This window comes from Polypterus senegalus, chromosome 7 (assembly GCF_016835505.1).
Source record: "Polypterus senegalus isolate Bchr_013 chromosome 7, ASM1683550v1, whole genome shotgun sequence".
In the NCBI taxonomy this organism is placed as follows: domain Eukaryota; kingdom Metazoa; phylum Chordata; class Cladistia; order Polypteriformes; family Polypteridae; genus Polypterus; species Polypterus senegalus.
In genome coordinates, this window is record NC_053160.1 from 117,911,153 (window position 1) to 117,926,942 (window position 15,790).

Genomic DNA, 15,790 nt, shown 5'->3' on the forward strand with positions numbered 1-15,790 from the left:
GTATCAATATATTGTATTTAAACCCTATACTTTTACATTTGGAAGAGGCAACTTTTGAAGCAATTGGCATGTTATCAGCTTTGCATGCAGTTCACAAGTGATTTTGGCGTATTCTTCAGGTTTATTTGCTCCAGACCACTGAATGAGATGATGGTTGTGTGTAATAATGCTCTACTGGGGGGGTTGCGTTTCTTGTTAATAATAGCTCATGTAATTCTATATTTTATGCTGTTTAATAGTTCATTTTTTCTATATCTTGTTTCATATAGTAGTATTCATAAGTTATTACTCACCCTGAAAAACAGGGCTCACAAAAATGGAGAGATGTGTGTGTAAAGGTTTGCTTCGTATTGAAATATTGTATAATCATAATAACAGAAACATTCTATGGAAAACTAAGAAAATGTCATATTCTGGCATGTTAACTCTTGTATTCCTTCTTTCTGTGAGACGCCACTTTTTTTTTTTTAAATCAAATAGTTAACTAGAATGGTCATCTATTTTAAGGGCTTTGGGCAGGTTTCTCTAATTGGTTTTGTGCCATCCAGACTACGGCATTTTCCCAGAGAATTATCTTAGAGGAATTCCATCCTTTATCAGGTATAGATAGGACAGCATTCACCAGCAACTGGGTTAAATTTTTAGTAATGCAATTTTCTGGATGTATTCCATTAAAAATGCAAAGATATTTATTCTTGTAAAAAGATAAACAGATGGAGGCTGGGGACTCCATGATAAAACAGTACAGCGACAATGCACAAGTCTAATAACCTAAACTAATCAATAAATGAAAGTACTGGTAGGTGATAAAACACAAAGACTGTAAAAATTACACTAACTCGTTACCACAGAAGCAATCAAAACGCTTAATTCTTCCCTTTTTCTTTTGTTACGGTCTTCTATTTTAGCTAACTCTATTCAGAAGAATGTGACTTACTAAAAAATAAGTATAACACTACCATCTACTGTATAGCAAGAGAAATGCAACTTTCTTTGAAACGCCGCAACATTGCTACAGAAATGTCTCTGCACTTATACGTTCATCAAAATTAACTGTAAAGGTGTTGCTTTTTAAATTTACCTCGATGGGAATAAAATATACATGACTAACTGACTAGGACGGGTAAAAGTTACGCCGTTTTCCTGGACAGTCTATTTTGTAATCATCTTTTGAATACACAATGTATTAACATGTGTCTTGTATTAATGCACAGTACCTTAGTGCTTTAAATCGATAAGCGAGTTATAAAGTGGAAGGGGAAAAAGCATTAACGCTGCTATTCATATCGCATTCGCTTCCCACTACTGTTACTTAATGAATCCTTAAAACAATTATGAAATTAAAAGCAGCACATAATAAATAAATAGATAATTTTATAAATAGGATGTTGCATATACACAAGCATATTCTCACTTTTCACTTACACCTATTAAGAGCACTAATAGGGGGGTTTCGGGGTCTTGGTACAGTGCTGTACTGTACAAAGATGGTGCTCACATTGTGACAGTTTCCGGTAGGAATTGCTTGAACTCTCGCGTGATTCTTTCCTTCTTTCTTTTCCGGTTACGTCGGCTACAGGTACATGACGGCTGCTGTTTTAGAGGAAGATGCGGAATCATTTAAATCTTCATTAATCGACTATTTTTCTGATCCAGTATAACTTATTTTACGTAAAAAGTTGTGTATATGTTTCAGTTGTAGATTATCGTTTGTATTTGTTCGGAATAAGTGGACAGGGAAATCTATATTAAATGATGTGTATGTCGGGTCGTGGGCTTTGCCGGAGAAGTGAAGGCCTCGATTCAAATGTTCCCAATGTTATAACATGCAGACTACATTTCTGCGCATGAAAATAATTACGCTTGTTTGCTATCTGAAAGTATCGAAAACATGATTTGGTGTCAGTTTAGTCACTAACATATAATCAGAATATGCGTTTAAGGAGACAACACATCCAACAATCACTGTGCATTTTATTCGTGTCGCAGTGATGTAACAAATGCTCTTGAACTACGAGATTCCGATACTTTTTTTTTTTTTTTAATTCTACATGGCTTTGTAATGCATTGCATGTTAGTGCCCTTGTTATCAACGATGACTTAAATATCATTATGTCACAGGCAAAAGAAAGAGATGGTTCAGCGCCTGACATACCGTCGTAGGCTATCCTACAACACCGCGTCAAACAAGACTAGACTGTAAGTATACCTTTCCAAAGAATCGGTCATTGCATCTGTAGACGCAGAATACACATTTAACCCGTTTTCTCTTCTGAAAAGGTCACGAACACCCGGTAACCGAATTGTCTACCTGTACACCAAAAAGGTCGGGAAGGCGCCCAAGTCAGCTTGCGGGATTTGCCCAGGAAGACTTCGAGGTGTAAGTATATCTGCTTACTTTTTCGCTGTTTGATTTGTATATGTTGATGTTGCATACCCATCCATCAATCATTCCTTTTTTGATGTTCATTTAGTCACTGTATACACATTTCTAAGAAACCAATCTTTGTATGTATTTCAATAGTTTTCGTTGTGCATTTTGGGATTCCCACGCCATTATTTATAAATTGAAGGATATAGTTGTAAGTTTAATGATCAAGTCAGATTAAAATTGCAGTTGTTACACAAACCAAAACTGTGGTTTCCACCAAATTCAACAAAAATTTTTATATCTGGTTGTCTTGTGGTTTTTGTTTTTAAACTAAATCTGTGTTTAGAAACTAAATTATTTACAGCTGCCTTATGTTTAAAGGTTGAACCAGTCCTCAGTAGTTTGGGTGTGCATTGCAGGACAAAGTCTCTTCAAATACTATCTTAAGTTTAGAATTGCCAATTAACTTATTCAACATGTCCTTTGTAATTAGAAGTGTGAGAGAGTCTAGGATGCTATCTTGGCTCTGATTCACAGATGTGCAAGATGCACACTGGCAGCACCCTTTTAAATCTTTTGAGTATAGGACTTCAGAATTGTAAGATGGCATCACTGACCACTGAATGGGGGAAAAAGACTTGAAATATACAGTATTAGTATATTTTGGTATGGGTCAAAAGAGCAATTTCTTTGAAATCTTTATTTTGGAACAGTTGTCAATAGGCCTTTCTTAACACTAGAATTACCAGAGCCTACGAAAAAACTCGTAATTCCGTCCCACCTTAAATCGCTTCTTAAAATCGTTCACAGCTCTCCACCAGCGTCTTTTGTCATCTAAATGTGCTGATAAAAATCAGGCTGCAAGCAGCCGGCTATTCCATCCCCCCACCGACTTAGAACGGGCACAAACTTCTCCCAGCTTATGCCTTGATTGATTATCTAGGAGTGAAGTGGAGTTTTAGAGTGGAAATAATAGATCATTATTTGGAATACACGCATTTCACGTGTGTTCCGTTTCTACAGTAATCCGTGAAAACACATTTTTAAAACAGAAACGTTTTTCATATTGTAATAGTAAATGACAAAATGTAAGCATAAACTATATAATGTATGAAGCCTAAAGTCCAAATATCAAACACTTTCACAAAAGGTACACATATAACAGAACAAGTATGCTTTTATTCAAAAATATAACTGCAGAAAAATGCCACCTTAGCATGCCATATTGACACGTACGAACTGCAGCTGACACAGTAGCATAATGGTATCAGCCGCTGACTAGTATCCAAAAGCTCATGAGTTCGATCCCACATGGCTCAGTTTTGAGAAGTAAACTGCTCTTATTCTTACTATTTTAGAATAAAAACATGCATTTGATTTCAGTGTGTAACAGCCAGTAATTTATGATACTTGTAAAGGTTAGTTTTTTTATTCACTTTTCATTCTCAGTCTCAGTCGTGTTCAGGATCCTTCCCTATCCCCCATCTGAGAATGCTGTTTTCACATAAAGATGCGCGTGGCTCTGCAGCGTACTTGTGACTGCATTCTCGTACCAATGCTTGCGAACTGAAGTGCCTGCGCGCACTTTTCGTGGCATTACACGTCTATTTTTTTTAGCATGCCCGTGTCGCTCAAACACAGGAACATATGTTGGTGTACAAGAATAAAAAACAAGTGCACTTTTATTCTAGACTATAAGTGAAGAAAAATAAAGCAAGTTACAGTAGGCGGTTGATACGACAGCTTGCGTGGTGCAATGCTAAGAACTGCTGATTTCGATCCGTGCTATATAAAATCATCACATTCAAATATTAACAATTTCCACACACCCTTCCTACATTCACGACATGTGTACTTGTTGCAGTGTACACATCTCTCTGGGCTATGGTTCCTATTACACTGAATGAGCACCTGACATTGTACTTTCTTCCCTATATAAATAACATTCGAGTATAGCGTCTCCAAATAAATCACATTTGAGTTATAGCGCGTCTTTATGTGAAAACAGCATTGTCAGATTTGGGGGGGAATCGTGAATGCGACTGAGAGAATGGAACTGAATAAAAAAAGACTGAAATCAAATGTATGTTTTATTCTAAAATAGTTAAGTACATGCAATATTATTTGAAAGCGAACAGCGTCAGATCGGGCGCATATTCAAACCCGATCTGACGCTGTTCGTTTTCAAATAATATTGCATTAGTGCGATGATGTTTTTACATATATTGTCTCTTTCATTCATCTTGCGGTTTGTAATCAGTGACCGTGTTTTTTCCCCGATCTTGCCAGTTCTCACATGTTGCTGTATGGTGCTGTTTCTTTTGTACTCCAGGACATGCAGAGGACAGAAAAGTACAGAGCAGTAAGTTCAGCGCTATATGCAATCAGACAGACAAACAGGCAGAGAAGGCACTAGATATATAAATAAACAGGGAAGGCACTGTATAATAGATATATAAAAAACAGCTAAGGGGATAGATATATAGATAGGTAGGAAGGAAAGGCACTATATGATAGGCAGACAGGGAAGCTCCTATATAATAATAAAATTACTGTTATTACTATGTAGATAGACAGGGAGTTCAGCGTCAGGCGTGTATTCAAACCCGATCTGACGCTGTTCGCTTTCAAATAATATTGCATGTACTTAACTATTTTAGAATAAAACATACATTTGATTTCAGTCTTTTTTATTCAGTTCCATTCTCTGTCGCGTTCACGATCCCCCAATCTGACAATGCTGTTTTCACATAAAGACGCGCTATAACTCAAATGTGATTTATTTGGAGACGCTATACTCGAATGTGATTTATATAGGGAAGAAAGTACAATGTCAGGTGCTCATTCAGTGTAATAGGAACCATAGCACAGTGAGATGTGTACACTGCAACAAGTACACATGTCGTGAATGTAGGAAGGGTGTGTGGAAATTGTTAATATTTGAATGTGATGATTTTATATAGCACGGATCGAAATCAGCAGTTCTTAGCATTGCACCACGCAGCTGTCGTATCAACCGCCTACTGTAACTTGCTTTATTTTTCTTCACTTATAGTCTAGAATAAAAGTGCACTTGTTTTTATTCTTGTACACCAACATATGTTCCTGTGTTTGAGCGACGGGCATGCTCAAAAAATAGACGTGTAATGCCACGAAAAGTACACGCAGGCACTTCAGTTCGCAAGCATTGGTACGAGAATGCAGTCACAAGTACGCTGCAGAGCCACGCGCATCTTTATGTGAAACAGCATTCTCAGATGGGGGGTAGGGAAGGATCCTGAACACGACTGAGAATGAAAAGTGAATAAAAAAACTAACCTTTACAAGTATCATAAATTACTGGCTGTTACACACTGAAATCAAATGCATGTTTTTATTCTAAAATAGTAAGAATAAGAGCAGTTTACTTCTCAAAACTGAACCATGTGGGATCGAACTCATGAGCTTTTGGATACCAGTAAGCGGCTGATACCATTATGCTACTGTGTCAGCTGCAGTACGTACGTGTCAATATGGCATGCTAAGGTGGCTTTTTTCTGCAGTTATATTTTTGAATAACAGCATACTTGTTCTGTTATATGTGTACCTTTTGTGAAAGTGTTTGATATTTGGACTTCAGGCTTCATACATTATATAGTTTATGCTTACATTTTGTCATTGACTACTACAATATGAAAAACGTTTCTGTTTTAAAAATGTGTTTACACGGATTACTGTAGAAACGGAACACACGTGAAATGCGTGTATTCCAAATAATGATCTATTATTTCCACTCTAAAACTCCACTTCACTCCTAGATAATCAATCAAGGCATGAGCTGGGAGAAGTTTGTGCACGTTCTAAGTCGGTGGGGGGATGGAATAGCCGGCTGCTTGCAGCCTGATTTTTATCAGCACATTTAGATGACAAAAGACGCTGGTGGAGAGCTGTGAACGATTTTAAGAAGCGATTTAAGGTGGGACGGAATTACGAGTTTTTTCGTAGGCTCTGGTAATTCTAGTGTTAAGCCAATTTCACACATGGCCAATGTTTTTCTGGAAAAACTTTCTTGAAATTACTCTATGTATTGAGTATATGCTAGTCATTTTAATAAAGATGTTTAAAGAAAGAGCATTAGTTGGTGTAGTAGCTAGTGCTTGTGCCTCACAGTATTGTTAAGTGTGGCTTAAAGTTTGTAAGATCATAGTTATATGAGAGAGAGTGCACACTGTGAAATAGCATGTCCACATATATTAAAGAAAAACAAGATTTGATATTTATACAGATAGAAATAGCAAAAACTGCCTCTCAAACACCAGAATTACTGAAAAGAGAGAATTCTCACTTGGGGAAAAATTGAAGTGCAGTCACAGTGATTAATTTTTGAATTTCTTCCACTTATTTTGAATAATCCATTGACTGAAAGTTCATCGTGATAGGGCGTAAGTGAAAAGATTTCCAGCATTGTTCATAATGGTAGTGTTCTCATTCTCTGCTTTACTATCTCGAGTGAGACAAGAGTGCATCCCATAACCAAGGCTGACTTTTTATCTAGCTTGTCGATTCAGTGTGCCTATCCTGAGGTGATGTTACCAGCCTAGCACACCACAGCTTAGAAAATCAAACTGGCCGTTACAAATATAGAATGTTTAAGGTGGGGCGGGCAAACTTTAACTTTGCAATAATTTATTCAGTGGAAAATCAACAGATGTTGTTTTCGTCAGTAGAAAAAAATAAGTAAACACTTGGTACTAATGAATGGTTTTGTCCCCTTTGGTACAAAAAACCTCAACTGTAACTGTCTTAGTGTCTTGACATTGTTTTTTTTCCGCATCCGTCCTTGCAGAATTTTTATAGCTCTGAAATGATCGAGGGGGTGTTTTGGATGCATAGTCTGCTTCAGACCCCTTTTGGGTTTAGCCAAACTGGGTGCTTTGGGCTTTTAACACTTGCTATTGCTAATTTCTGTCCAGAACATACAGTTCTAGAAGGGCTGGTTTTTGCTTTAGGTGTTCTTGGACAAATTCCTTCCTGATATCAACAGTGACAAGAGCTGCCTGTAGCTCCTGTGGTGGCTGTGGAGATTTTGGACTGCTTTCAGTATCTTGCATTCTGCTCTTGGTTTGCACTTGCTGGGTGGAATTACCACTTGATCTTATACACCAGATTCTAGTTTTAGGTATTTCTAATTTTGAAATAATAAGAGCATCTCTACATTTAGTGCTTTTTTCACATGTGAAATTGCCTTTTTATGTAAGATGGATTACAAAATGTAAATGTGGCATGATGGTGGTTATATCCCCTATATCTATAGATAATGTGAGTAAAGATCAAATCTTTATGTCCACATATTTAAACAAAAATTCTGACTTTACTACCGTAGATCCCGGAATACAAGCCAACCCGGTATATTGGCCGACCCCCTTCTCTACCTACTAAATTACATGTATTTGCCGCTACACCCGTCAGAACCTTATAGACATCGGTGTCCAGAGCCAGATATCTGTTTCGAGTGTTTTTCATCACACGCACAACATGCCAGACAACATAGCGAGACCAGCAGGCTCTCCGTGGATTGTTGTCAGGTCTAGGAGACGACACAGACGGAGGAGGGAAAGAAAGCAGAAGCGGGGCCGCAGATCCGGCGTTATGCTAAGGCTAAAAAACAACAATACAAGCCTAATACAGAACTTTTTTCTGCACTGAAGGAGCTGCTTTTAATCTCATTGTAGATGTGTATAATGACAATAAAAGGCATTCTGTTCTTGAAACAATTTCATACTGTACTCGCCATTTAATTTGACATCTTTGGGCTGCAGGAAGGGAGGAGGAGGAGATATTTCCACACAATGTCCATCTTCGTTTCGATTGTGATCACTTTCTTTACCTTTTCTTCCTTCCTTAGCAATTATGTGTCTTGCTTGCATGGTCTTAATGAATTTTATATATATATATATAAAATAAATAAATAAATCACTGCAATGACCCAAATTACATACACAAACACATGTATCTGGGCTCTGACTGACGCTACTAACGCTCTCGGTTGTTTGTTTACAATCGCGCAAGCGGATACACGTGACCGCATCCGTTTCGTAACGCAAGATGTTGGTCGTAAATCAAAACAAAAAATTTTATTCTAAACTTCCCGATAATTTGTTATACATTTTATTAATAAAATCAACAACTAAAACACTTTTTTGAATAAATTCTTTATTTAAAGTACCAGCATGAAAGTTACTTCTTCATCTGAAAGATGGCTCTGTGGTTTCATCATTATTTACTTCTGTATTCATCGGCAAAACCGGCATTGCGCTGGAAATCTTGAATCTGAAACGATACTCATTGTATAAACCGACCCCCAAACTCCAAGCCAAAAATCTAGGACGAAATTCTTGGCTTATATAATGGGATCTACGGTATTTATTACATCTTTACTGTTATTTTTAAGAATATTATAGAAAAAAAGGCTTCTTAATTCTGTATTTAATTACAGGCTGCATACATTCAGTATGAATAGTATTTGTTTGAATGTGTGCAGTGTCTGCATGTCATTATTTGCAGGGCAATGATATGGTGTTAAGTAAATAGTCCTGATTAGGTTAGCAGAATACAGCACCCAAAACTGGATTGAGCACTAGTGCACCAATTTATTATGAGCCACACTTGCACACAAACTGGATAAGATTAAAATGAGACCCAGGTCACTGGAACCTTGAGGCAGAAGTAGAAGCAATTATGCCCTCTTGTTGCCTCATTTTAAAGCATTATTTGCACAAATGATTAAGCAAATTTCATACAGAAATTGCAGGTGTGTAGATATTAACTGCTGCTATGTAGCCTGAAAAATGAATAAACAGAACATTGACATTTATTTCATTAATCATTTAGGAATGTGGAAGTATTTCAAAAAGTGTTTTGGTCATTGCTTAAATTCTAAACTACTGTTCTTTTATGAGTTGTCCCTGTGGTATTTACAAACTTCTCTTTGAATATGGTATCCGCTTTCAGTCAGAAGCTTAGTTTGTTAAAAAATGGAAAAAAAAAAGATCTAGAACCATCTAATAGCAGTTTGCCCTTAATTCTTTGGTTTATACATCCTTTTTAATTATTGTGATTCTAAGTATTGCTTAGTTGAGTCTTTCTTGGACTCTACAGTATAAGATCACCCAAAAATTTGTATGCTTAAAGAGTGGGAAGTTCACTGAGTAAAGCCAAAAAAGTGCATCCAACCTGAAGTAGGACTCAGTGTCAACAGCAGAGATGCATTTGTGCTAGCTGTGAGAGATGAGGATGTTTCACTGTGATACATAGTCATCTCCTGATACATAACATTATCAGTTACTTTCCTTGTATCTGTATCTTCGTTATAAACATTACTAAATAGATTTTAAAGAGCAGTCTTTACTGATCTTACTAGCATTTGATTTTTTTCTCTCCTACCTCCTTTTGCCAGTTATGGAGGAATATTTTGGAACAAAATTTCTAATGCAAATGTACTTTGAAATGTGATTTTCATGAAATCTGAGTACAAATCATTACATTTTTTGTTCCTTATTTCTTTATATATTCATTTGCTCCTTGACATCGCACTCAACATGATATGAGCTTTGAAATGAACTCAAGTTGAGGGTGGGTCTAAGAAGTACTTTTTTCCTCCCGCCATAACCCCCGACCTATGAGTAGACATATGGATTGACTTGGGAATCCTGTGTTTCATGTGCATGTTCAAAGTTCTGTTTGCATCAAATACAAATGCAGTAAAAAGCACAGAATTGCTATACAAAGTAAATTCTGAATTCATCATTAGGAGTTTGTATCTGAAGTGTGTCCTTTAAGTGTGTTATTTGATGGCCAAAGGTTATGTCCAATACGAGCAGTTTACCAATCAAAACACTTGCAACTGTAACCTTCTTTCTCAACTTTGACAGATGAAAATGATTAATTTTATTTCAGGGTTAAGCTGTTGTTGCAAGTGTATTACTAAAATACGAGGGTAGTCCCCACACGCAGCATTCTGCAGTTAATCTGGTTGAACTCAGTCAAATGAATATATGGATGCTTTGCTGAAGGACCTCACCGTTGTTGACCAATGCACCGTAGTGAGATTTCTTGGGGTACAGAGAATGAAACCGACAAATTCGCCATTTTGCAGTAAAAGAGGAAAGCTGTGAAATATTTGCTGCTCCATGATGATGCATGTCTCCATGCAGCGACCTCAAAGGGAGAGGCAATGCAAAAGCTACACTTTAAACCCCCCCATGCAGCAGCCCTGATCTAACACAATACAACTATGGTGTCTTTAGTCCACTTAGAGGCTCCATATGATAACAGGCTCAACTGTGATGAAGTTAAGGAGGTGGTTTTGACTAGGAATTGAGAGCAACTGAAGAGCTTCTCCTCTGAAGGAAAAAGTTAGCTTAGTGGAACAATATAAGAAGTGCATCGAACTTCAGGGAGAGGGAGACTGTATGGAGAATGATACAAGAGTTATTTTCATCTGCTCACAGTTACCATTGTTAAAGGGAAAGTTGCCTTTTTTGATTATCCCTCATAAATGAACAAAGAAAAAATTTGATAAATAAGCAACATAAAATATTTTGTGACCTATTTATGCTCATTTTATTTGTCACATTCCAGTAATTTATGCATTTCATTTTGTCCAGCATTTCTCTATAGCCAATCCCATATCTGACAAATAAAACTGAAAGCATGAGTCAAGGTATGCTGCATTTCTGAGCAGAAAGGAATGTTTAAATGTAGAAGTAGCATTTTTCAGGAACATCTGTTTTTTGTTTTTTTTTTTGTTTTCACATATTTTACTTCTGGCATTACACCCTTTTATTGTCTTTGTTTTATTGATTCTGTTTAAAGAAAATAACATTTCATATCATCAAGACTGTTTTACAACAAAAAAAAGGTTACATCTTTTGTTCAGCTTGCATAAAAAATGTTTCTGAGGCGTAATCGTGGATGCTGTAGGAAATCTTCCTGTAGATGTTTCAGTTGCAATTTTAAAAGGTTTGTTTTAACGGCTGGCAAAATCTGTAGGTACAGATCAATCCTAGTTTTCATAGTACTGTAAGGAAGTTGTTAAAGCACAGTTGAAAGATAATTATGTATATATTCCAACTTCTAGAAATCTACTTTTCAAAATGAAAGTCTGTTCGTTTTTTGAGGTTTGTGTGGAATATTTTGCGTTACAATGAATGAGGTGTATATATTTTAGGGTATGATTTTTATGTTGCATTATTGGATACAAAGGAGCTTATTGCACTACTGATATTAAACCCTTTTCTTGTTTTGCTAGATTTATTTTAAATATTTCTTGTATTATAATGTTCTGAATTGCAGTTATTGAAGAGAAAAAAGTAAATGTTTTATATATCAATTTTATAGTTGGCTTTGTTAATATATTGTTTACTGCTTTTACATTTGTCAGTGGTATTTTTGCCTGCATTTATACAAACACAGATATTTAATTCCTTAAGTTTGTCTTCAAAGCATGAGCAGTATTTTGTCATTGTACCTTTCCTTTTACAGAATGTTGAGCTAAAAATAAATTAATCTCAGTTAACATCAGTAAGTGGTACAGTTACTGTTACATAAATGTACAATTGTAAAAGCCACATCCTTACCATAGAGCACTTTGGTAATGTTTTTTTTGACTTTCATTTATTTTTACATTTTGATCACTAATTGTTCCAGATTTTAGGTTGTTATCTTGGCTCTGATTCACAGATAACTTAAATCCTCCCATGGGTACTATGGCTGGGTATCCTCACGTTTCCAAATTACATTCAATTATGATTCACAAAGGCCTGATTGGATTCCAGATTTGATGGTGTTTCAGTTGATGTATGATGTCAGAGGGGTTTATATTCAGGGTGTTTTAGTTTAAAAAAAAAAAAAAATTGTTCTGGTAGCAGCACTATGTTTAAACTCTTGATCAAGGTAGTTGAAAGCAAATTTTTATGTTTTAGTTCAGGATTTTCTTTAATTGGTTCTTTCTTGGAAGTGTATTTAAGGAATATCCAATTCCTTGCCTTTAAATATGTGGAGAAGAAATCTTTCAGTTTGGATTATGTTTTATGGTATGATATTGGCAATTGCTGTATAGGAAGTAACTATGTACAGGTTTACAGACAATTAAAAAAATTTAATTTAAAAATGTTATGCATGTGTGTTATTGTAGTTTACCCAAAGTGTGAAATGCTCATGATTTGGAATTAAAAATTATAATTTATTTTTTTTAAATAGATCCGTGCTGTCAGGCCTAAAGTTCTAATGAGACTTTCGAAGACAAAGAAACATGTCAGCAGGGCTTATGGTGGCTCAATGTGTGCCAAGTGTGTGCGTGACAGGTAATTGCTTACTAAAAATTCTTTTTAATCTGTAAAACTGAGGTGTTTTTTCACAAAATAAAACGGTGGATACTATAAATCAAGTCTTCTGAAATGCTTGTAAATAACCAGTTTCATAAGGCACAATTGGGTTTTTTGCTTAAATGTACAAACTAGAAGAAATATTAGTGTCAACATTTTCAACAAATTATAAAAGTTGTTTTTTGCTGTAATAATTATAGGAAGAGGTTATTGCAGCTCTGGAAAGGTGGTTATAATAATTTGACAGCTACACTATGCATTACCAGGATGCCATATAGATCTATTCATATATGTGAATAATGAACTCCATCAAAACTTGTAAAGAAGTGTATCAGAATGCAACAGTTTTATTATCTAAGCAGGTTAAAAATATGAAGAAACTGTTACTTTATTTTGACCAGTAACACGACTAGGTTATCATAGGCACCACACAGGGAACAGTCCCACATGTACCACAAATAACACATTTCTTTGCACTGTCCAGACTTGTTGCACCCTGCTCATTTGGTAGTTGGTGTTTGTGCTCAGTGGGCAGTTGAATGTCCATATAATGCAGTCCTGAGAGTCACGAACAAGTTGATCCCATTATAATGAAGACACTTTTTTGGGAGAGCTATCCAAATTGATACCAGAGCCTACAGGTTCCACATCCTCCAGTTGATCATCACTGTCTCAGTCATAGTCATCATCTTCAAAGTGTTCATCTTGCCACAAGTCTAGTTTTCAAAACATCAGCAACTTTATGCCTTTTCAGTGAAGGCATAACGGCTGACTGTCTATAGCATTATTTTCTGCAAGCTTTTGACACCAAAAAAATTGTATGGCTATCCACTAGATGGCAGAACTGTAGTAGGTAACAGAGACGTGCCAGCAGATCTTACTAAAGCAATCTTTAATTTATAGTGCCAGAACCATCAGATAGCAATTTGGTTTTGTAAGGAATCCAGTCACTCCTATGTAGATCTGTGTGTTGCAAACTTTTGTACTAGAATGGAATGGAAGTTTAATTTGTTTAATGATATGAGTTACACAAGTGGTCATATTTTATACATTTTTCCAAAAGTTCCATACAAGCTTTGCAAAGGGAAGTGTTATTTATAAGTATTCAGTGTAAAAATGTTGGTGAACAAATTTTGGAAACCAGGAGTATAGTGACCTGTTATTTTACTGCTACTTATTGATGAAACACATTGAGAAACCAACTTCATGGTAATATAGGTGACATTATATCCACCACTCTAAACATTTCTATAAATAATACTTTTAAAGAATATGCACAAATTATTCTTTAATCAAAGGAAGCCATGATTTTTATCAATTTTGTAATGTTTTAATTGACATGACTCACTGTTTAAGTATGCACCTTAATTTTTTTTTTTTCCCCCCCCATTTCCACTTTAGAATCAAACGTGCTTTCCTGATAGAAGAGCAGAAGATTGTTGTCAAAGTGCTCAAGGCACAGGCACAGAGCCAGAAAGCAAAATAAATGCTATTTGTACTTGGTGAATAAATGTAAAAAAAAAAATTAAAGTTTGCTTTATTTCACTTTTTTGTCTTGAGATAATATGTAAATTGCTTATTCTTAAATTCTGCATTCCTCACATTACTTAGTAAATTAAATCAAATTATTTTAAGCTTATTTTTCCACATTCTAAATTTAAATGTGGTTACATTTTGCTAGAACAAATGTTCTTCAGTGGAACTTACTAGTTACTCATTATCATAATTCTAGCCAGTCCTGTAGCTGAAAGATGATTTGATTTTTTTTCTTGTTGACTCAGTTTGAAAAAGGAAGAGGTTAAAATATTAGTTGTTTCAACTATAATGTTGGAATCCACTAATCAGTATAGTATTCACTTGAAATGATAGTAAACAAAGCCATACTGAACAGTATTGTAATTAATATACTAGCGAAGTGTGTGTGCTTTGAGTGTATTTGTATTGCAGCGGTGCCTCGTATTTTGAACATTTCAGAGTTTGGATGCTAAATTCAAGAAATATTTGATCTGGAGTTTGAACAGTGCTTATTCGAACTGTACACAAAGTGAAATAAAATGCCCCAACAGATGGCACTTACATACCAAGCATAAATGTCATTAGTTTTGTGTCCATTTTGTTTGTCTCTCACTCTGGCTGTGAAGGCATCCGTTACGTTACACTTGTCTGTTTTCAGTGCTTTTTCCACTTAATGTTATGGTGTGTTTGGTTATATAAATAACCCCTAGCTATTAACCCTGGCATCCAGGAGGAGAGTGAAAGCAACAAAGCCTAAGAGGAAGATTTTTGTATCCTCAGTTGAAAAAGAAACTTGCTGTGAAACTTGCTTATTTAGCATGTTTATGGAAGGTGACTCCCCTTCCATATAGTAGTTCTCTCCACCAGCCATATAGGACATCACCTCTCCTCACTAACATATAGTAAATGCACTTCTCATTTTATTTTACAGTATTTATGTATTAATGTGTTTTGGGCATTCTTTTACTTTAAATGATGTGTATTTAAATTTATTGAAATGGTATTGTTTAGCAGCTGGGAATGGATTAATTCACTTTACATTATTTCTAATAGGGAGAAATGATTTGGACTTAGTTAGATTTCAAACGGCATCCTGAAAATGAATGAAGGTCAAAGTATGAGGCACCACTTCATATCTTATTATGATGTACACAAATTGCCAAACATCAAATCTTCTATTAAAAAGCATTTTATTAAAATCTTTTGCCGTTTTTAGTAGATTTAAGTATTTCTCTGGTCAGTTTGCCTGTAATGCACACACAATTGCAGTGTTTTTTTTTTTGGTGTTTTTTGCTGTATCAGCACGTGCTTCTAATCTCTCCTTAGCATTCTGTTGCAACAGTATAATTTAAGATTTTACGAAAATTGACTCAAATTCATTTTGTGTTTTGAATCATTTGTTGTTTATACAGAAGTTAAAATGTACTCTCTGGTAGCACTTTAAAAAAAATAAAATAAAAATTGTGTTAGATCTATCAACTTCATAGGACCAATCATAAATGTTTTGCATTGCTTTATAATACTGTTGATGGTTTTGCAT

General features: G+C 35.5%; 1 protein-coding gene across 1 annotated transcript; it reads left to right on the forward strand.

Annotated features, from left to right (window-relative positions):
* Nucleotides 1-2,074: 2,074 nt before the first annotated feature.
* Nucleotides 2,075-14,280, forward strand: rpl34 (ribosomal protein L34). The gene is made up of 4 exons (XM_039759186.1): nt 2,075-2,199; nt 2,281-2,380; nt 12,611-12,714; nt 14,137-14,280. Exons 1-4 carry the CDS (start codon nt 2,135-2,137, stop codon nt 14,219-14,221), a joined length of 354 nt encoding a protein of 117 aa, XP_039615120.1. The 5' UTR covers nt 2,075-2,134; the 3' UTR covers nt 14,222-14,280.
* Nucleotides 14,281-15,790: the final 1,510 nt, after the last annotated feature.